This window comes from Nanorana parkeri, unplaced genomic scaffold (genome assembly GCF_000935625.1).
Source record: "Nanorana parkeri isolate BGI_ZX_2015 unplaced genomic scaffold, ASM93562v1 scaffold1432, whole genome shotgun sequence".
NCBI classification, from domain to species: Eukaryota; Metazoa; Chordata; class Amphibia; order Anura; family Dicroglossidae; genus Nanorana; species Nanorana parkeri.
The window spans coordinates 388,641-412,902 of record NW_017307700.1 but is presented as its reverse complement, the minus strand read 5'-3'; the positions used below and the strand labels follow the sequence as shown (position 1 = coordinate 412,902).

At 43.1% G+C, this 24,262-nt stretch overlaps 1 protein-coding gene across 1 annotated transcript; it reads left to right on the top strand.

Moving 5' to 3' along the window:
* The first annotated feature begins 8,196 nt into the window (after positions 1–8,196).
* DNAJC25 (DnaJ heat shock protein family (Hsp40) member C25) lies at positions 8,197–14,664 on the top strand. The gene is made up of 4 exons (XM_018569953.1): positions 8,197–8,578; positions 10,435–10,587; positions 13,144–13,614; positions 14,450–14,664. Exons 1-4 carry the CDS (start codon positions 8,243–8,245, stop codon positions 14,570–14,572), a joined length of 1,083 nt encoding a protein of 360 aa, XP_018425455.1. The 5' UTR covers positions 8,197–8,242; the 3' UTR covers positions 14,573–14,664.
* The last annotated feature ends 9,598 nt before the right edge of the window (positions 14,665–24,262 follow it).

Genomic DNA, 24,262 nt, shown 5'->3' with positions numbered 1-24,262 from the left:
CTGGTGCTCTTGAGGGATGCCTGGCCACAGATGGTGTAGCCCTCCGCTCAGGGCCCCATTCTGGAGCAGAGGATGGGGGAGAGGGCTCTAAAGGTTCCATGGCACCAGCATAGACCACCTGGGAAGACACTCCCCGGACTGGAAAGAGAGTGGCAACATGCACCCTGGGCACTAACAGTGAGTTATATGTTATCTTATGGGGCACCCCAGCTTGCCTGTGCTGTGCAACACTAGCCCTAAATGTCATGCCCTGCTAGCCATTGTAGCACCCCCAGCAGCAGCAGAGGGTCAAGCTGCTACTAGCACAGTGACAACTCAGAACTGTGTATTAAAGGCTGATATGTGTTTACTACCCTGGTGTTCTGCCACTTAGTGGGGGCCTGGAAAGGAGGAAGAGGGTCCTGGTAACTTCCGACATTGCCGGTTACCGGGCCCCCTTTCCTTCAGTCTAGAGCCCTCCATCATTTACACTGCGCCTGGACCGCTCACCTTATCTGGGCTCAACATGAAGGAGGTTCTGATGCGGCAGGCAGTACATTTCATTCTAACAGAAAGGATCAAAATCATGTTTTTTTTCATGGGGGGTGGATGGGGCCCTTCTTGATTTCTTGCACCAGGGCTGTTGGAACTTTTTGCACAGCCTTTCAGAGAAACACAAGCACACAGTCTGATATGCATGCTGCACATGGCTTGAAGACAGGAAGGAAGCCACAGCTTTATTCTCTACCTTTTTCAATACAACAGAGTATCTACCATAGATATATAACAGAATTTATAAACACTGCCATCTACTGACCGAAAATTTATACTGCAGAAGTTGTTGCTATATACACAGCAATGTGTATTCTAACAGGGGCCCTGAGGTTTCTAGTTACACCTCTGGCGGGCGCCATGTGTTTAGTCGCTGAGCAAGTGGAGAGATCTCAAAGATCTCTCTGTGACTTGCTCAGCTATACAGAGCGCAGCAGCCCTTGTCACTTACATTACTCACATAACAGACACAGTGCTAGGTGCCTGGGAAGCTGTGAGGGAGCATGGCTGTGGCTTCCCATCCAATCAGGAAGCTGGGTGGGTGGTCACACGACCACCTGCCAGGCTCCCTGCTTCATTACTGCACCCCTGTTGGAAGAGTTAGGGGCAGTTGCAGAGATGGGAATCCGGGATGCCTCAGGTCTGAATATGTATTATATACTGTATGTATATTGTGTATGTATATATATATATATATATACTCACCCCGTGTGTGTTTGCACTTTTATGTGCACACCCTAATGCAATAGTCTGCGCACATCTATGACAATCGAGAAATCAAGATTGCATCACATCAAGCAGCAAGGAAAGAGATGTAAAGCACACTGGGATTCCAGTATGTTGATGAAAGTGATGGGCAGACAGAAGACAGCACTCACTACATAAAAGGGATTTTTTTAAAGTAAGATTTGACTGCATGATCAAAAATGTATTCCTATTACAATGCTGATGTTATAACAGCATAGTATATGCTGGACTTTACAACTCCTTTAAACCAGAGCTCAATAAAAAAATTGCTTGTAGGTAGATTTTTTGACAGAAGAGACAAAGACTTCTTTCCAAAAAAAACTGCTTTCCACCAACAATTAGCATAGTGTGTGTGTGTGGTTTGTCCAGTGCAACATACACTCGCAGTGCACGCTTGGCGTCTGAAAATAATATAACTCCAACGTGCCTGCACAGGAGTCACATCATAAGTCCAAAGGCTAAAGAAAGTAGATGTTGGATGTGAAAGAAGCAGAGAAGAAAGTGGTAGCAGTGTCGAAAGAGCATAGGAGTCTATCAGACCTGGAAGAGGGCAGACTAACTAACAGATAAGTCTGCCATATTGTGTGCATTCTTGGACATTATGGCACATGCTCCTGTGATGCCTCAAAGAGTTTAATTCCTCTTCATCATGTTATCAGGGAATTTCAAAAGTTGTTTTCAATTTTTTAACATTTTTTGCTTTCATTAATAGAATACCAGGTGATCCTGCATTATTCATGCACTTCCTTTGGAGGGGTACCAACTATCTTCATCTGTCCTCCTGTGTTGTTTATTTGTCCTCCTGTGTTGTCACCCTGTCACATGCACCCTCTATAGAGACTTCAAGCTGCAGTGTTAACACACATAGCACAAGCATGGTCCACTGTAGTCACCAGGAAACTGGTCCAGGGCAATAATATAAAGTCAACATTGATGGAAGTAATGCAGACAGGAAGTGGCTGAAAGAGGCTGGAGGAGATAGGAAGAACTGTAAGGTAATACAAAAACATGACAAACAAATGAAAAGAGTATTTCATAGGGGGCGTGGCCGGGGTATGGTATAGTGGGGAGCGTATTTCATGAAGCTCCGGATTCCTCCTCCTTTGCTCCAGCAGTATCTTAGAAAAGACTAAAAGGTTTAGGACGCAGCATCTACAATAAATGGGTTGTCTGAAGCAAGTGGTCCGATGCATCCTAAAGGTATTAAGGATGCACCAATACCAGTTTTTCGGTATCAAGTACGAGTAGCAATATTTTTTTCCGGCGCTCACTGATACAGAATACTGATACGGCATCTGTGGGCACGGATTATCAGGAAGCTGGGCGGTGTAAAGCCGGTGTTCTATTGAAAGAACACTGGCTTCACTTCCCTCGCGACACTGCAAGGCAGCCTGACTTCCTGACCAATCAGGTAGCCAGTAGGTGGGTTAACTCCATGCTCCCTTGTGGCACTGCCGGTCAGGGGGAGACCTCCCTCTGACCGGAAGTTCCGGTATCGGGGGTAAGTATCGGAGCATTACTCGCCCAAATACTCGGTATCGGCACTAATACCGATACTAGTATGGGTATCGGTGCATCCCTAAAAGGGATATTAACTGGTATTTTTACCCGATTTCTGTGCGGCTATCCAAGCATTTTCGTAGAAACTGGTAAAGCCCACCAGACCCTCAGCCCATGCTCCGTAAATCCTACCAAACCAGGAGATTTCATCTGTAGGACTCACTTCTACAGTATAAAGGATCAGGAATTTCCAGTAGACAATAAAATTTGTTTCGTTTCATTTGGTTTGGGGCTCCGGGTCAAAAAGTCAATTCATTTCGGGATTCGGATTTTCTTTCATTTTTGATGAGTTAAATGGTATTTGGGTGACCCCCAACGCCAAAAAAAGACAAAAAGAGTGTGGTCCCCCCTAAAATCCCTTACCAGACCAATATGTCCATGAGGACAAAGGTGGGCCAGTGTTGCGGGTGTCTGCAGATAAGGGGGCTTATAGGAAACTGGGTGTCCCCTTTCATAAAGAAGGCACCCCGATGCCACCTCCCCTCGTGAATGAACAAATGACAAATAAACAGTACAATAGTAAATAAACACACCAGACCAGTTTGTAAAGTTCTTTATTTGGAAAAAAAACCCCACAGGTTTTTGACAAGTCCTTTATTGAAATAAAACAAATAGAAAAGTGTCCATCAATGTAATCCACTGGTCAATCATGTCACCGAGCTAAGTAGATCCACGTCAATCAGGATGGAAAACGGCCGCCAACTCGCCTAAATAAAAAATACCCGATGCCCGCCCACATGACCGATCCCAACGAACTCTCAGGTCTCCTTCCGAATATCAATGAAGGGGTGGAGAGAGTTGTGACATCAGGGAACTTGTTCCGCCCCATTGTTGACATTTGGGAGCAGAGTTGTTATTAAATGGTCTAGTATGTATTGGGGAGGGAAGTCCACACTTTTTTCTGAATTTCATTCGGATGCATCCGGATGTTGTTATCGAGTAATCTAGATACGTTTGGATTTGTTATTTCAAGGATCCTGGTATACCTTGTTCCTGGGTTCTCCTAATGTCTCCCTCTTATACTGGACCAATACTACCTTAGATTCCTAAAGTCTGAGAAGCCTTTCCCCATAATATTGAGGTAAAGAATTTCCAAGGATGATGGTACACCTTGTTCCTGGGTTCTCCTAATGTCTCCCTCTTATACTGGACCAATACTACCTTAGATTCCTAAAGTCTGAGAAGCTTTTCCGCATAAAATTGAGGTAAAGAATTTCCAAGGATCCTGGTATACCTTGCTCCTGGGTTCTAATGTGTCCCAAAGAAAAAAGAAAAACATGGCATGTCACATAGTGTAGAACTGTCTAAACACTTTAATTAAATCCAAAGCATGCACACTTACATAAATTACAGACTGGCGGGCTTGTGATGGACAGTCTCACTTTGAAACGATGGTAGATGCAGCTGGTGCTCTCTCTGTGTCCTGACCCCAATTTTATGGATTCTCAGACCATACTAATATAAGTTAGTATCGGTCCTCTATAATAGGAAGACATTAAGAGAACCTAGGAGTGGTGTACAACAGGACTCCTGAAAACTCCTGACCCAAACTTTATGGGGAAATGCTTCTCAGACCTTACTAATAGTGATCACTTATGTCATCATAATGCTTGAATGCCTGAGTGCTATTTGCCATTGTTTTAAAAGGCCCCCTGTTCACACTTGAGCTTTCTGTCACTTGTATCAAAACGCCTGTAGCTCAAAAAAGTACATGAGCTTCTTTTAGAGCAGACTCCAGCGTTTTGCCCCAATGGACTTTAATAGGAGCGTCTTTAAAAAAATGCACCAAAATGCACTAATATACGTGTAACGCTTGTTTTTATAGCTTTACTTGCCTAATGACTAGCTTTGCATTAGCTAAAAATGAAACTAAAATGCTCAAGCCTTAAACGCTTGCAAAAATGCCTATACAAATGCTAAAAATAACACAACAAAACATACCAAGATGCTCAGCTCAAGTGTCAATGGGGCGCCAGGGTGTGCTTCATTTGCTGAAGGCATATGCCAGTGTCATCTAGTGGTTAATATAATGTACTACAACACAAGCACACTGCTCCATAGGTACAAGATTTAATCAGTGTACTGGGACATTGTGTGATGGAAAGATCAGTTGTGGTGCATGTGAGGTGTCATAGTCAGCTTTTCAACAAGTGAAACGAATAGTAAACACACTCATCAATTCATAACTATCTTTAAAGTAAGGTGCACATGGAAGGGTTTTACACAGTACAGAAACAAACATTCCCAGCACACTCACCAGCCAGCCTGCAAAAAAAATTACACTCTCTAACTACTAAGGTTAAAAACAGAGGTCTTAGTTGCACAACGTTTGCAAAATATGTGGCGGTCACACTGCCTCATCAAGGCCCTTCTATATAGTGTAGTCCAAACTCTAATCTACGAGAGCCTCTATTTGGAGCATATATAGCAAAGGATGAATTGGGAGCAGGTTTGCCAGGAGGTAGCCCAATCCTCCTTAAAGGCATCGGGACACACCAGAAGCCCCGCACATCACAATGGCAGCTGAAGCCCCCAGTTAATCCCCACACCAAATCCAACAAGTGAAACACGTAGCAAACACACTCAGCTTTTTAACAACCATTGGGTAATGAGTTTACAGACTTTTTTGATATGCTTACAAAGTTGCCTGGCTTATGCTTCATAGGTCCCTGGTGTTCGAAATGCGGCCCTCGGGCCCCAGCAATCAGTAGCGGGAGCATTGATTTTGTAAAGGGTCTTTTAATAACAGTAACCTCTAGCAGTTTCCTGTAACATATCTCTAGAACAGCCTCTGACCATTTTCTCTAATTAGTCTTCAGTCTATGACAGTCTTTTGTAGCATCACATATAGTAAATATTATGCGCGGCCCTTTTTAGGTCACATTTGAGGCCTCCTATACATTGTAAGTTGACAACCATTGTCATAGGTTAGGTTTATATGGGTGGCGGGCATAGATCTGAGTCCCAACTGTCCATCACTGGAAACCAGTTCCCTCTGTCCTTCTTTTCTACTCAGTTGTCTCTTTTTTGTATACCACACTAAGGGCTCGTTCACACCAGCCCTGAGCTGCATTGGGCAGTATTGTCCAAAGCAGTCTGAACACATAGAAAAGGCAATTGTGTCTTATGTCTTGTTGCTTCACTTCATACAAATACACTGCATTGGAGAAATGTAGAACAGCTTGCATTTTTACACAGCACGTTGCGACGTGCTACACCACATCACCTCATATTGTGAGGCATAGAGTTAAATGGAATGTCATGGGATTGTACTCCCCATTGACACCTATCATACCATAACAATAAACCTAAATAATAAAGTAAAACACAACAATGAATGTGGAATAACTATAGGCCGCGGCCCCTTTATTGGGTTTGAATCAATTTTACCAATGAATAGACTTTAACGTTTATTACCAAACAAAACCTCTGTTAACCATTAACAGACCAGCATGCTTAGTCACTACGACTCAAGCAGCAATAACTTACACCAACCAAATTACCGTTCACCACAAAGTGGGCGACATTACCCAAACTGTTAACCATTAACAGACCAGCATGCTTAGTCACTACGACTCAAGCAGCAATAACTTACACCAACCAAATTACCGTTCACCAACCACTGTCCACCCACAAAGTGAGCGACATTACCCAAACTGTTAACCATTAACAGTTTTGCTCAGCTGACTGAAGGTCTGTCCAGCAACTGAGGTAAATCTTCCTAGCAACAGCATGCAGCTTGTAACCTGAAAGACAAAGCAGAAAGAACCAGCAAATCAGTCCCAGAGAGACATGTACTTAACAGTTACCCCACGCCTCTATTTGAATATAAATAGTTTTTAAAAACACATGGGTCATAGGGGCGACAATCCCATGGGGCCACTTCTCTTATTTTTCTTTCGTGGCCTAACATTTTGTGACACTTCAATAATGTTTAAAAAAAAAGTGAACAGTGTGATGCGTACTAACAATGCGTCGCACCACCCCTGAACAACACCAGTGAGCACACATTATACAGAGCAGCACAATGTGCATACAGTGGTGTGAATGATGCAGCGCACTCCATACAGAAATACACCATATCTTGCTATGTTGTAATGACGGATGGAGCCATCACAGCAGACATCAAAGATTATATATCAGGGGTGGGCAACTCTGGCCCTCCAGCTGTGCTTTAACTACAAATCCCAACATGCCTTTGCCACATGCCTGTGACTGTCAGCCTTGCAGTGCCTCATGGGACTTGTAGTTCCACAACAGATGGAGGGCCGGAGTTGCCCACCTCTGTTATACATCATTATCAGCACATCATGCTGAAAGTTAAAGGCATGACATTTATTCATCACCCATAAAAAGCAAGTTTTGGGGCTTCTAAGGGCCTCCCCCTCAGTAACTACTGTTTATAAAAACTAGCCTCAAAACATCGCTCTTTTATGAGTGTTGAATAAATGCCCTGCCTTTACCTTTCAGTATTGTGTGCTGGTGATGATATACTATATAATCGTTGGTGTGAATGGGCCCTACACCTTTCATCCAACCTCTGTGTCAGGGGTAGGCAACCTCAGTACTCCCGCTGTTATGAACTACAAGTCCCATGAGGCATTGCAAGACTCTGGCAGCCACAAACATGACTCCCAGAGTCAAAGGCATAATGGTATTTGTAGTTTCACCACAGCTGGAGTGCTGAGGTTGCCTACTCTTGCTCTATGCATTATTGGTAGGGGTGAAACCCCCCCATCTTTTCCTAGATATAGTGAAAAACAATTAAAACCCCCGTCAGGTTATTACTGCTATCCGGGGCACCTTCACTTCCTGCTGACAATGTTTTACCAGAGAGGAAGTGACAGGAAATCTTCTACAGTATCACAAACAGAAATAAAAACGCTTTTCTTGAGTCAAAAAGAAGAAGGCTAGAACCCCTGTTAGATTTTTATGTCTGTCTCAGACCCAGTTTCAGATTTTCCCTCACTTCCTGTCTGATTAAACCTTTGTTGGCAGTCCAGGAAGTGAGGGGAAATCTCTCTAATGGAGCCCTGGGTAGAAGTGAACTTTCAACAGGGGTTCTAATCCGTGCAAAACCATTCAAGCTCTATCCAAACCTAGAAAACAGGTTTTTGGCTTGATATCCACTTTAATTTGGAAATGATTCCACACAATGTTCAGCGTGATGGGAAAAACGTAAAACATATTTCCATATGGCATGGTTTTATGAGCAGTCTGTCACTGTTTATTCGAAACGTGAGTCTTTTATTGCACCGTTGACATTTTACATCAGTACAGGTGCTCAGTGGCACTGGATGACTTGTAGTGTTGTCCGTTGTGCTCCTACCAATAAAGTTATTGTGATGTACGGACGATCCAGAGGCTCCTCCCCGGTGTCACGTTGCAGCTGGCGGCTGCTGACATGGCGGTCCCGGGGAAGGCGGAGGGGGAAGCATCTGCATGCCTTACCCCTCTCCTCTTTCCCGGGCCCTCCATGTCCCCGAGATTGCTCTTCCTGCTCTTGAGCCTGTCGTGTTTGGCTGGCCAGGCGGCCGCGCTCATAGAGGGGCTGTACTGCGGCCAGCAAGTGTGCTATGATGTGCTGGGGGTGAACAGAGAGGCCAGCAGGGCGGACATCGCTCGGGCATACCGGCAGCTGGCCAGGAAGTACCACCCGGACCGGTACCGGTCTAATGAGGACAAAGAGAACGCGCACAACCAATTCCTCCTGGTTGCCACTGCCTACGAGACTCTAAAGGTGAATACAGCGCTACAGACTGATCACATTGGCTGTTATGGGTAGTAGGCAGCCTTTATAAGCCTGTTTTCTATTGTTTGGAAGGTGGGCACAGGTAGGGACACTATGACTTGGCATTGCTGTGGTAGAGCCACAATGAACAACTGGTAAGGGCAAAAAGTTTGGATTGCCACAGGATGTTCCAGATTGCATTAAAGTGCAGCTGAAACCAGACCTTAAGGCCCGGTTCACACCTGGGCGTTTTGTAGCGTGTTCCTACGCTCTGGAAAACGCTCAAACACAGAAATCCCATTATTTCCTATGGGAATGGTTCACACTTGGGCGTATTACAGGCCGTATGAATGCGATACAAAACGCCCTATGCCTAACGCCCTATGCCCAAAGAAGTACAGGAGCTTCTTTGGGGCGTTTTTGTCGCGCGTATCAATTGGGATACAGCCAGGTCTTGGGAGCTAAAATAACAGAAATTCTAACCTGACTTTCGGAGCCAGCTGACCTCTAGATGAGTCCCTGCAGCCTTGCTTCCACATTCTGACATGGAATATCCCTCAGTATTGGAGGTAATCACACATAAGACATTAGGCTGCTGGAGTTGGCTATTTCTGACCATTGCAACCTAGCAATATGAGTTTTTCTTAAAGAACTACAGCTATGTAAAAAGTTAATCCTTGCAGTAGGACTACCCCTGCACCTGAAGGGTTAATTGCTGATTTTCCTTTAGGGCTGGAATAAGGAAGAAAGACTTAAAAGAGAACTGGGGTAAAGTGTTTTTCCCCCATAGTTCTCTTTAGGGTCATGGGAGGACATATACTAGCATCCTCCCGTGACCCAAAACTCAGTATATAGCGGGCTTGTTGTGAACTCTGTAGCCGGGACGGACGATACTGTCGAGATACACCCAGCTGTGTGAGTGACAGAGGGCTCTGTCTATCTAGAGACAGAGCCAGCTGTGCCTGCCCCCACCCCGTCCGTTCCTCCAGTCAGTGCTGAAGGGGAGGGGGGAATCCCTGCAGGGAGCTGTCACTGCTGTCTGCAGGGAAACGATCGAGAAGTGAGCGGATCGGTGCATGTTTCTGCTCACTTCCCGGTCAATAGAGCCGACGTGACAGTTTCTTTGTCACAGGTCGGCTTTAATCCTGCAGCAGTGAGTGCTCACCTCTGGGCCAGTGTTTGCCGGGCTTTGAAACATTCCCCCAGTACATAAAGGGCATGGAAGCATCAGGTATATCTTGTCATCTGCTAAGGGTATTAAATTGACGGTAAAATAGCTGATTGGCAGGGCTTCCAAGTGGGGTAACCTCTGCCGATCAGTAACTGGGATTGGGCAAATAGGTTTTCCACTTTCTCAAGCTGATGGTTTAAACATAGCATGTTTATTGAAGAATAATCTAGTAGCTTTATTTGCATGTGACATTCTGTGCTGATATTAGTAAATGATGAGTACAGTGTATGTGTTTGTTTATTTTACAGGCCGTAGTGAGAACTCTGATCCTCTGTAGGGATGACTCATTTTTAGATGATTTCCGTTTGGCACTCTGATCCTTCAACAATTTTTTTTCTTCTTCTTTCTACTGGTGTGCTGTGAACTTTTTATTGGTCCATGAGTGTGAATCTCAGATGTCAGCCCTAACTAGATTTGAAGTGTAATTAAATAACCTAAAAATGTGAGTTTAACAGGCAGATAAAAATACAGAATTTGTTTTATAGTAAAATTGTTTATTACATGCAAGTTTAAACAACCAGAAATACATGCATGAACTTATACATTATCAACACTATCTCTTATTGGGAATGCGCATATACCGCATTAAGCTTGAAAGTTCGTTTTTAATAGTGTTGTTATTTCTCCCTGTTAGGATGAAGAAACTCGAAAGGATTATGATTACATGTTGGACCACCCCGAGGAATACTACAGTCACTACTACCATTATTATAGTAGGAGGCTAGCGCCAAAGGTGGATGTGAGAATTGTCATCCTAGTTACAGTGTGCGTCATCTCACTTTTTCAGGTAACTCTTAGCCTATTAACTATACGCGTCTGCTTAAAGTACAACTACAGGATAAGAATCAAAATCATTCTTAAGCAGTAGATATATGCAAAAAGTGTTAAAAAAAACGCGTTAAAAGCAGTTTAAACTTACCTGTGTCTTCCCTGCACGCTCCCCTCCGAAAATCTGAGAATTCTTGGGCGGCCGCAAAGCATCTTGGGAAGGGTGCATGCGCAGTCCACATTTTCGGCCGGGACGCGAGGATAGACAAAAGGTAATCTATGGACGCGTGCACCCGCATGCAGACACAGCTTAGATGCTTTTAGCTTATTGTGCCCTTAACAGATTTAAGGCAATAGGTACGGAATTCTTTTCTTTAAAATCTCCTTTATTTTGATCTGTGAATATAGAGCTAAATTGACTTGCCAAATAGCTCCAGTTTTGTCTCAGCTGTCCCAAGGATGTTCTCTCAGAATCATTGTGGTTTGTCAATATGCATTTTAGAAAATTCCAGACTGCCTTTTTTCTTTCCACAGTGGCATCCACCTGGGTCTTCTTATTGAGGACTCTGTCTTCTTCCCTTTTTTTTTTATTTCAAAAGGGAAATATCTGGGGTCTGTTTAGATCTCTGATATTTTGCCAAAGCCCCCCCAACAGTAAAGTAAAAAGAAGAAATACAAATAAATATATTTAAAAAAAAGTTAAAAACAGAAATGAAGCACAGCCCCTTACCCCACCCACCCCAATAAAACAAAAAATAATTTTTGGTTTCAGCCTCACAAATTTTGGTGCGGGAGGTGCCATTCACTTTAGTGGCATCCCAAACACACCTCCCAATTGCCCACACCCGAACACGCGGTATTGCATTCCCGTGCAATTGCAATAAATTGTGCATGCCGTTTTAGTCTGAAGTAAACGCCATGGTTGTAACACTCCACATTTGTGTATTTTATTTTAAATAAAAGACGATATTTAATTTTTTAAAATTTTTTCTTTTTGTAATCCGATTTAATAGAAAAAATATTTGGCCAGCTAATTGATTATGAACATATTTGTCAGTTGCAGCTCTACTCCCATTCAATCTTAAGGTGCCCATACACCTTACAACCATGGCACGACTTTCGCTGTGCGATGGTTGTAAGGTAATTGAAATCTCGTACGATCTGCCCATCCTGGACAGGCAGATTGTACTTTCGGGGCGGGCTTCAGATGATTCCAATGCTGAGCGGGCAGTGTGCACTTGCGCACATCGGCCCGTTCGGCATTTGTCTTCCAAGCAGGCCACAAATCCAATGCTAAAGCCTGATGAAGGGACCCTGCGCGGTCCCGAAAGCGCTTGTTTGGTCATATGACAAAAAACTTCAATAAATGAAGCTTTTGCTATCTTAATAGGACTGGTGTGCTGGTGACATTTCTACAATCATACAGTAGAAACGGACGCACGCCTTCCATACACCTGCCGATTATCGTACGATCGCAGGATCACCCGTGATTATCGTATGATAATCGGCAGGTGTATTATTATTATTATTAAATAGTATTTATATAGCGCCAACAGTTTGCGCAGCGCTTTACAATATAAGAAAGACATTACAATACAATTCAAGACAAGATGGTAAGGAGGGCCCTGCCCCTGAGGGCTTACAATCCAATAGAGGAGGGGGAAATGATACATGAGGAGGTAGCTGTGTGGGGATGGATTATTTGAGAATGTGAAGGTTTAGTGGTTAGGTCGAGGTGGGATAGGCTTCCCACTCTTGGACTGGTCATGTGATCAAAAGCCTAAGCCAGGGGGAAGGCAACCGGGGCACTCCAGCTGTTGTAGAACTACAAGTCTCATGAGCATCTGCTAGGCTGGCAGCCACAGGCTGGAGTGCTGAGGTTGCCTACCCCGGGCCTAAGCTTTAAAGGCCATGTGACACAGAATTACTAAAAACTGCACAGGGTCTGCTCGCATATGTCACTCCCTTGCTGGGTGGACGGGTCAGGTATTACTCCCTCGCTGATAGAAACTCTGCAGAATGTAAGTCGCAGGCAAGGAAGCGATACTTCGCTCATACAGCCAGTAGGGAGCAACACATGGACATAGGGAAGTCTCTACCCTCACTATCCGATATACAGCCTCTACCCTGTTTAACAATCCCATCCCAAGGGGATCTCTGCTGTGACATGTCCATTAGTGTAGGGAAAGATCAGAGTTTGGACAGATTGATCCTCCCCTCCAGCAGAGATCAGTAGGCTTTTTGCTATGTAAGCAGCACAGGAGGGAGCTTTGGCACAGCATTTTCCTCAGGAAAGGTAAGCATTTCAGCCTTTCTATTAGTCAATCCCAGCAAGATTGTTACCATAACTGTAGGTGTATGGGCACCTTTTAGATATTTTAGATCCAGAGACCCAAACAACACACTGGAATTTAATTTGAATAGCTTAGCTAATGAAGCTTCTTCCTTTTTTCTCCTTTCCTTTTTTTCTTACCAGAAGTAACTCCTCCAAAGCTGGATGGCTCCCATATTACTAACACAACATGCATACTTTCATTTTGGAATTTTCCTAATTTTGTTTCTTTATTTCCGCCAGTTTTACAGTTGGAGAAGTAGCTACAATGAAGCCATTAAATACTTAGCAACAGTGCCAAAGTATCGAATCCAGGCCACTGAAATTGCAAAACAGCAAGGTTTATTGAACCGTGCAAAAGAGAAGGGGAAGAACAGGAGGTCTAAAGAAGAAATCAAGGAGGAAGATGAGGAGATAATAAGAGACATTATAAAGAACAAAATAGACATCAAAGGGGGCTATCAAAAACCACAAATATATGACATCCTACTAGTCCAGATTGTCTTGTTCCCCTATTATTTGTTCAAGTACATCAACTGGTATGTTCACTGGGTGTATACGTTCAACATCAAACGGGTCGAGTACGGTGAAGAGGAAAAACTCTACCTCATCCGAAGAAACATGAAAATGTCACAGTCTCAGTTTGACACTTTAGAAGATGATCGGAAGAAATTGTTTCTTGAGGAGCAGCTGTGGAAACGAGAAATTTATGAAGTAAGTAGAGGATTAAATCTTTGTGGAGGAATGGGAGTTTCTAGGAACTAAAATTGTTATTTTTACAAGGTGCATTACTTCTATCAGCAACATGCACCACTTTTTTTCTGTGTTCTATAACGGATATGTGTAAATTCATTTCCCTGAATTTGATAACCGACCAGGCTTTGGGATCCCATCAAAAACTATGTATTTCTTGAATGCAGAGCACATTTTAAAAAGACCAAGATGTATCATTTTGAATCACTGAACTTGTAACATGGAACTCCTTGTTAACTTTTTCATAAATTGTAAGGTGAATCTAAGTTCCCTTTGTCACACAGTTCTCATATTAACACTTAAAAGAGAACTATGGGGTAAGTGTTTTTCCCCATAGTTCTCTTAAGGGTACAGGAGGGGTACTAACGTCCTCCCGTGACCCAAAGCTAAGTATATAGCGAGCTACAGCTCGTGGGAAAATACTGAGACCGCAGCAGCTCTCTGCAGGGCCACGATCGAGAAGTGAGCAAGCGACAGTATGTTGTTCGCTCACTTCCCGATCTATTGAGCCGACGTGTGACAGTTTCATTGTCACATGTCGGCTCGAACTATGAGGATGAGTGATTCTCACTCACCTCATAGTTCTCCTTTAATGAACCATCGGTTGCCTACATGCATTACTTCCATTAGAATTAGTAGTTTGTGTCAGTGGTAGATCCATCATACCAGGGGAAACCATTTGTGTAGATTACATGCATCGGGCTTGGTAATTGTGTATAGGATGTTTAAGCAAATGCAACGTTGAAAAGAACAGGGTAAGCAAAATTAACCATTTCTATTTTGTGGCTTTTAACAGATCTACAAAAAAGAGCAAGAAGAAGAAATGAAGATAAAGATGGCTTCAGATGCCCGATGGAAGAGATACAGGAGGTGGATGAAAAATGAGGGACCAGGAAGACTAACATTTGCAGATGATTGATTGACAGGCTCGTTCCTTAGGAGATTATTTTCTTAAAATAAATTATGAGAGATTTTTGTACTTGCTGCACAAGATATGTCATCTTAAACTTGCATCATTTCTGTTACCCTTGGTTTACAGCAATACATGCTTTATTGAAATCATATCAACAAACTATTTTCAGAAAGATGCTGCTCAGTTTACCGCAATGCAAAAACATATTGTACCATTCTGAAACAACATACTAGGAGAGTATCGAACAATTAAAAATGTATTTTAATACTATTGATAATGATAGCAGTCACCTGCGCTGGATTTCTGTTGTAGTTTTTTTTTCTTCTTTCTTTCTTGTCCAACAAGTACCATATCTTTAAGAGCAGATGTTCTTTCTGAAGCCATTGGTACTGCAGCTTTGGGGTATAACCCAGCTGCCGCTTTACCTCCTTCTCAAACAGCACATCCATAAATGAAGAATGATCATACATTGAGTACATGCTTACCATATTCTTTATTATACAGTTTGACATAATACACAAGGACAGACGCTCTTATGTGTTTTAGGTTGCTCACATCGACTACTATTGGAGAGAAACACAAACGTTTTGTTTGTTTTATGCCAAATTGTTTAATAAGACAATTGAGCATTTACTCATTGTGCAATGATACTTCAGTTATTGTCACTGAGATTGTGGTCCGTTGAATAAAAAATCAAATGCAAGACTAGTTGGAAGGATGAAATCTCAACACAGGTCCAAGGGGATTTTAATTTCCTAGAGCAAACCAAAGTAGTTGCTAATTTTTCATAGGAGTGTAAGCCTACCTCACTTGCCTTTTAATGTGCATCTGTGCTTTGCTGTCCCCTTTAACTTCCTTTCACTAGCCCACTGCTCAATCAAAGGAAAGGCCTATATAAGCTATGAGTCACCAGAAATGTAACTTTCATGGGGTCATGGATTTGCAGTGTGACAGTGCTGATTGACCCAGATCTTTCATACATCGGGTAATTCCTTTGGGTGAGGGTGAAGGGTGAGTTATTCAAGCAAAACGTTGTGCTTTGCCCTAAGGAATAGCTGTACCTTTAAGTCAACTGTTCCTAATCAAATTTGCCAAATATTTCTCTGCCCTTTTGTTTGCTAGCACAGAGGATAAACAACTGTTTATCCTCCATTGCTGTGCATGTGTGCCCTATTCACAGCAGCTACAGCTGGAGAGCAGTGAATTGCTACCTGGCTTAGTCTGTTTTAAGGGCCTGGATGTTATTTGGCAAGTTTGATTCAAAGGGCTGGTTGTCAAGTAGTTATCCTTTATTATATAACAGAGAATATGTTAAATCAATGCATGTGGTATTTTCATACCATTCACTTTCTCAAATTTGCAAAATGCACTAATTTTCTGCTTGCTTTACTAAATGTTTTTTCTTGCACAGTTCAGTTCAATTTACCACATGCATGTCTTTTTAATGTAATGGTGAATGCACAAAGATTCTCACGAATTATCATTCCTTAATCTACAGCTTGCTTTTAGTTGGTGTTAATGGTGAGGTTATATGAGGTGTTTGTTAAGAGATCAGAAAATAGAACCTTTGGCTAAGGTACATAACACTTAAGGCTTAGTTAAAGCTAAACTTTAGCCCAAGCTTTACTTTGTCTTAGAGTGGGGAAAGGTTAGAGCTTCTGTCGGGCTTTATTGTTATCGCCGTCACTGTTGGGGAAAGTCACCTTAACTTCCTATCAGGATAGGAAATCTCTCCAATGGGAACCGTTAAAAAACAAAGACAAATGTTAATTACAGTGCGGAAGGGATATAACAGCAGAATGTTTTTATAGGTTTTCCAAGGAAAGGAAGTGAGGTCACACACAACCTGGGAGCAAGTGTAACCCTTTCCCAATCTAAAACTCTAGATTCATTAGCCCTACTATTTCTAATTGAAGTACTAGTTACTGAGCCATTGCTAAAATGCCAGGATATGTCACCTAGAGCCTGTATAGATTTTTACCAGTACGAGGGGAGACCAATAAGTTCTTACCCTCCACCATGATCCAGATGTGCTAGGGATCTGAAATAGTTCACTGACTCTTCTTTCTCTACATATCCACCTCCTATGGTTACACACTTTTCACATCAGTGTAACAGACCTTTAATACAATCTGCGTAGAAGTATGCAGATTTGGAAGAAAACCAGCTATCAACTTCAGTAATGACCGCCTCATCATTGTGGAAAACGTCTTCTCAGTAAATGTTTCTTCAGATTTGGAAACAGGAAGGTGCCAGGTCAGGTGAGGAAGGTGGATGGGCAGAGATTCATAGCCGCAATCGCAAACAAAAGTGACAGTTTCTGCAGGTCGATGTGCAGGTGCATTGTTAGCTAGCAGCAACACACGGCTCGCTATTCAACTTTGCCCGGCATGACACCTACTCCATTTCTCTTGGCTCTAACTATAATTCACCACGACCTACAAAAACATAAATTGGTATGCATATTACTAAGATATTCACATATAAACCTGCAAAATTTCAGATTCCTAGCAAATCTAGATCATGATGAGGGTAAGAACTTATTGGCCTCCCCTCATGAGCAAGCCTGGCATTCAGCGACAAACAGTCAGTGTAAACCTACCAAGTGGAAAATACAAGCCTACAAATGTATTGAGCAAATATGGATATAACTACAGGCTCCAGAGGCAGATTTTTTTAACCATTTCACCATTTCACTGTTGTCACTGTGTGTGAGCGGCTGTAACTTGCCCAATAACTTCCATGGACTGTCTGTGCTTGATCAGATTCAGTGAAGTGCAAAGATGACATTAGTGGTCTCTTAATGTCTTCTAAAGAGAACCTGTCACCACCAATGTGCTGTTACGTAGGCCTATGTGATGGTAATAAATTTAGCTAAAACAATAAATGTAAAAACACCCCAAACGTTTTATTTAAAGTTCCCCATATGCATGCACATACTAATGAAAACATGTTGGATGTGCCTACGTACGAACAGGCGACAACAGATGTGGACCTCCTGGCCTTCATGTTCAGCAACAAACAGGACAGGTTTGTCTATGGGGACAGGGATCCACTTGTGGATGCTCAGTACACCCTGCTCTATGCCTTTCTTATCCTGAAACTTCTCTGCTTTGCAGAATGAAGATAGAGGGCATTTTGGTGATCATCATTGCTCTGTATTGGCCAACAAGGATGGGGTACGCAGACCTAGTAAGGCTCCTGGCAAACACTTTGTGGACGTAACCAGATAGATCTTCTGTTTGAAGGACTTATTTGCAATCCTGATTCATAGTCGCTGTCATGGCTGTTGAAGCCCAGGTTTTGAAATGCAGGGCCATCTTTGAATCGGTGATCCCTGCAATATTAAAAGCAAGAAAGTCTACTTCCTCCAAGGTCTATCATCAGACATAGAAAGCAAACTTCACTCGATGCGAGTCATGGGGCTTCCATCCTAGGAGTTTCTCCATTGGACAAGTAGTAAAATGTATCACCAGCACACCATGGTTAAATCAAAACGGTGTGCTGGTGATTAGTGATGGGCTGCCGGTTCGAGTCAAACTTAAGTTCGATTCGAACATTGCCTGTTCGCGCGATCGTCGAACGCCAAACTTTTTGGGATGTTTACGGTCTGTTTGATCGCACAATGTCCCACAAGGCAATGCGCCCTCTGATGCTCTAATTGATTAAAGGCTTGCACATGACCACTGGTGTGGTGCAAGAGTTTGCCCAATCAGGGCTCAGTACTCAGTTAGAGCCATGATTGGGCAAAGTCATGATGACTTTGCCCAATCATGGCTCAGAGCTAAGTCCCAGCAGCACACTATATAAGGCTGCTTACACCGCAGCCCTAAGTAGTGTGTTGCTGCAGTCAAAAAATAGAGTTCTATAGCAGAGTTCTATATACAGTGTCCTATATATAGCGTTCTATATACAGCTTTCTATATACATTGTTCTACATACAGCGTCCTATATACAGCGTTTTGTATACAGAGTTCTATATCACAGTTCTGTATACAGCGTTCTGTATACAACGTTCTATATCAGAGTTCTGTATACAGCATTCTATATCAGAGTTCTGTATACAACCTTCTGTATACACCGTTCTATATCAGAGTTCTGTATACAGCGTTCTATATCAGAGTTCTGTATACAGCGTTCTATAGCAGAGTTCTGTATACAGCGTTCTATAGCAGAGTCCTATATACAGTGTCCTATATATAGCGTTCTATATCAGAGTTCTATATACAGCTTTCTATATACATTGTTCTATATACAGCGTCCTATATACATTGTTCTACATACAGCATCCTATATACAGCGTTCTGTATACAGAGTTCTGTATACAGCGTTCTATATCACAGTTCTGTATACAGCGTTCTGTATACAGCATTCTAGATCAGAGTTCTGTATACAACGTTCTGTATACAGCATTCTACAGGTGAAACTCAAATAATTCGAATATCGTGCAAAAGTAATTGCAGTAAGTGCTGCAAAAGGGGCCCAAACCAAGTACTGAGTACATATGCATGCTTGTACTTTTCAGAGGTCCGATATTGTTCTATGTACAATCCTTGTTTTATTGATTGCATGTAATAATCTACTTTTTTGAGGTTGTGGATTTGGGGTTCTTGGGGTTTTCATGAGCTGTAAGCCATAATCATCACAATTATGACAAATCACGGCTTGAACTATCTTGCTTTGCATGTAATGAGTCTATCTCATATATTAGTTTCACCTTTTTAGTTGCCTTAGTGAAATAAATGAACTTTGCACGATATTCTAATTTTTCGAGTTTCACCTGTATATCAGAGTTCTGTATACAGCATTCTATATCAGAGTTCTGTATACAGCGTTCTATATGGGAGTTCTGTATACAGCGTTCTATATCGGAGTTCTGTATACAGCGTTCTATATCGGAGTTCTATATACACAGCTTTCTATATACAGCGTCCTATATACAGCGTCCTATAGCATAGTTCTATATACAGCATTCTATATCAGAGTTGTGTACTATAGCAGTCAGTCATACTAGTCTATTATAGCAGTCGATCACAACAGTTGATTCTAACAGTCGATTATTGCAGTAAACATCATGTCAGAAAGGCCAAAAAGAACAGGCAGATGCTCCCATGCAGCAATAAGAGGGCAAGCAGCCTCTATGTCCGCAGGCTAAAGTCATGGTCTTTGTCGTGGACGCCATGATTGACCATGGATTACGTTGGTGGATCCCTGTTTTTGGGCTTTTTTTTTTTTTTTAAATAAAAGACTTGTCAAAAACATGTCATTTGCTTGTGTTTCCAAATAAAGGATTTAGTCTGGATGGGAAGGGGGTTTAACACCGCGGATGTCAACTGGTTAAAGGGGTACCCTGATGCAAATAAGGCCCCTTGCCCGCAGACCCCCACAACCACCGGGTCATGGTTGTCGGGAAGAGGCCCTTGTCCCCATTGGCACGGGCACATGGTGCTTTTCCATGGGCGACCCTGGAAAAGCACCCTCTCAGTGCTGAAGACATGTGGCCTGTTGTGGGAGGGGGGGCGCTCACTCGTCCCCCCCTTTCCGGCCCTGCCAGGCCTATGCTCGGATCAAGGGTGTGTTATGGAATTTTAGGAGGGTGGGGTTCCTCCTTTAAAGTTCTACCAGACCTTAAGGGCCTGGTATGACTTTAAGGGGGAACCCCACACACTTTTTTTTTTTTTACACGGGATCCCTCCAAAATATTCCTACCAGACCTTCAGGGCCTGGTATGACTTTTTTAGGGGAACCCTAACCTCTTCTAAAAAAAACATTCCTAACAGACCTAAAGGGCCTGGTATTGTTTGGGAAGGGGAACTGCATGCTTTAAGAGTAAAAAAAAAAAAAAAAAAAGAATTTTTTTTTCTTTTAAATGTCACTTTTTGCTTCAGCAGGTTCTATACATTGCACAGTTTTTCATTTTTATTCTTAATTAAAATTGATTCCTGTCCCCCAGGGCAGTACCCCATACACCTTTTAGGGCCAATAACTTGCATAAAAGCCCTCTTAAAGAGGACAATCGTTTCCGAAAGTTCGACCCCCATTGACTTGCATTGGGTTCGAATTCGAACTTTTCGGCCGTTCGAATGTTCGAATACAAACCGAACACGGGGGTGTTCGGCCCATCACTACCGGTGATATATTTTACTACTTGAATCTGAAGCGGCGCCATCCGCCCTCAATACAGCACTCACCGCAAGGGACATACCAGTAAGTAGTGCGGTAGGATTTTCCTGTCTCCATTGGACAAATCCTCTCCTTACAGCTGGGTAGGGACCAGCCTTTGCCTCTCAGTTGCTGCAGATGCAGTCCCCCTCTGCAGCTATATGTTCAAAATGGGGCGTGGAATGCCCCCCCCAACGCAACTGATTGGGTCGGAAGAAGGGGGGGCAGTCACAGTTTTGGGTGAACTAGGTTTGCACCAAACCAAGCTCATAACTACTTGCCATGCACATTACATACAAGGCCTCATTCACATGGGCTTTACCGTACACTACTCTCGGAGAAGCCTTTTGCGGTGGATTGCTTTTACAGGGCAGTGGAGCAGTGGCTGCCCAGTGTTCAGAAGGCAATACCGCGGCCCCTTGAACTCAGTTTTTTTTTTTTTTTATCCCAATGGGATTTTCTATTGAAGTACTGCACCACAACTACAGGGTATGTGGGTATGCGCTGTCCCATTCATTTCAATTGTCTTTCAGAAGCAGCACGTCCTATCAAATGCAACATGTTGTATATTTTTTGCTGCAAAGCATCATCATGACCAGGACAATGTGTACAGCACTGTGCAGCTGCAGTGTGGACATTGCAGCGGGCAGCTGGGGGGCAGTAAAACCGCACATCACCTGTGTAGTTTTACCACCCCTTCACTTCACTGCAAATTAGACCTAACAGTTTGGCTATTAATAAAAAAAGCAAAAACGCAACATAGGGTCAACATTTTATTTTAGACATGTTCTCCTTTAAGTGTGATCTCACCTATGACTTTGTGCCATGGTTAGTGGCTTAATAAATCAGTAAGAGAAGAAAGATTTTAGGTGCATGTACAGCTGCATTTGTTTATCTGGTTGTACTTTCAAGTCCTGACATACTACTCAAGTGGAGAATTCCCAGAACAGCACAAAGGAATTTTAAGCCTGGAACTTTGTAAATACTATCTTTTGGTTCTATAATTAGCACAGCATACAACTGGATTTCTTTGCAGTATGAGAACTGACACACATCTGTCTGATATCATTTGGAAAGAGTATTTTATGACTCTTAATAAATGCATGTTATACAAGTAAAGGTACATGCATTTAACAAGACACTCAGATGACATTCAGGCTAAGTTAACCTAGGCGATTTATCGCACGGATTGAGTTGCAAAAACAGCCTCCATTGAAGTCCTCCATGAACAGCCTCCATTGAAGTCAATGGAGGCTGTTCATACCTTTGCGGTTTGTCATGAGAACGAAATCGCCTGTTGCGCAAAAAGAGCTATTTTCAGCCAGCTGTCGCACGGTTTGGGTCCCATAGACATCTCCATGCATTGAAAACTGCACGGTTTTCGCTGCAAGCGAAAACAGCTCACCAGCTTAATCGCCTAGGTGTGAACCTAGCCTGAGCTAACCGTAGTATACACCTTACAAAACCTGTTTATCACAGTGCACGGGATGCCACCGCAGCGAACTGTGCTGCTGTGTGGGGACCTGAATGGAGTGTGTACATTGTACACTACCAAAATACTGAGGGGTGTGGTCACTGAGGGGTGCTGTAAAGCTTTCTCGCACAGGGCGCCTAAAGGCCTAAGGCCGGCCCTGAATGTAAGATCAAAAAATGAAACAGTGACAGCTCCGGGAGGCTACAATATAACAGTAGAGCCAGAGCTTCCACAAGGCACTAGCCCATCCAGTAAAAAGGAAAGTAAACAAAGTTATTAGGCTGGTCTACCTTATCATATGCTGTTGGTAAAATGTTTAGAAATGACTGATGAAAGTCTATTTGATCAGAGCACAATAAGTAATAGGATAATCTGGTAATTCAATTCGTTTTCCATTCAGTAGGATACCAAAGAACCATTAGTAAATGCTCTCACCATGGCATGTTCACAGATTGTTCCATCCAGCTGAAGAAGCATCTACAGTTATTATACTGCTTATAGGCTTTACAGAAGCACTACAACACCAATTCCCATACTTCACTGACAGCACAACACACTGATACATATTGGTATCTATGTTATGTTTTTATTACACCTCCTACCCTTGTAAAGACCATGAGGGGAATTTATCAAAATTGGAGCAGACAAAACTGGAGCAGCTGTGCATGGCAACCAATCAGCTTCTGTCTTCAGTTTGTTCAGTTTAGATTTGAAAATGAAAGAGAGAAGCTGATTGGTTGCCGTGCACAGCTACTCCAGAGTTTGTCTGCTCCGGTTTTGATAAATTCCCCTCCTTGTGTTCTAGGGACAACATTGAAGAGGGTCATCCTTAGTGACTGGAGAAAAAAAAGTTTTAATCTGCTACAGATTTGTAGCAGATTAACACGACAACTACTGTGGCAGAGGTGCCCATAGAGTGCGTGGCTCTGCCCACACAGCCATGTCAATCATTCACACGACAACCACTGTGACAGAGGTGCCCATAGAGTGCGTAGCTCTGCCCACACAGCCATATCAATCATTCACACGACAACCACTGTGGCACAGGTACCCATAGAGTGCGTGGCTCTGCCCACACAGCCATGTCAATCATTTGCACGACAACCACTGTGACAGAGGTACCCATAGAGTGCGTGGCTCTGCCCACACAGCCATGTCAATCATTCGCACGACAACCACTGTGACAGAGGTGCCCATAGAGTGCGTGGCTCTGCCCACACAGCCATGTCAATCATTCACACGACAACCACTGTGACAGAGGTGCCCATAGAGTGCGTAGCTCTGCCCACACAGCCATATCAATCATTCACACGACAACCACTGTGGCACAGGTACCCATAGAGTGCGTGGCTCTGCCCACACAGCCATGTCAATCATTCGCACGACAACCACTGTGACAGAGGTACCCATAGAGTGCGTGGCTCTGCCCACACAGCCATGTCAATCATTCGCACGACAACCACTGTGACAGAGGTGCCCATAGAGTGCGTGGCTCTGCCCACACAGCCATGTCAATCATTCACACGACAACCACTGTGACAGAGGTGCCCATAGAGTGTGTAGCTCTGCCCACACAGCCATGTCAATCATTCACACGACAACCACTGTGGCACAGGTACCCATAGAGTGCGTGGCTCTGCCCACACAGCCATTTCAATCATTTGCACGACAATCACTGTGGCAGAGGTGCCCATAGAGTGCGTGGCTCTGCCCCCACAGCCATGTCAATCATTCGCACGACAACCACTGTGGCAGATTGACATCGTTATTCACTAAGGGTGAAGAGTTTGGAGAAGTGAACAATCTAGGACAACATAGCTAAACTGGAAAGTGAACTGAAATGGAGAATTTTTACAAATCATCTATGTTGTCCTAGATTGTTCACTTCTCCTGCCTTCTCCAAACTCTTCACCCTTTTGTAAAATAACCCTGCGAGTCTACCCATCGGTGACAGGGTGATTTAATTCCTCTCTTTTTGTGGGACAAAAGTTTACTACCTTGTTGTTCCCCACTATTTTTATTGTTATTATTCTGCCTTGATTTCGGTCGTCCGTTGTTAG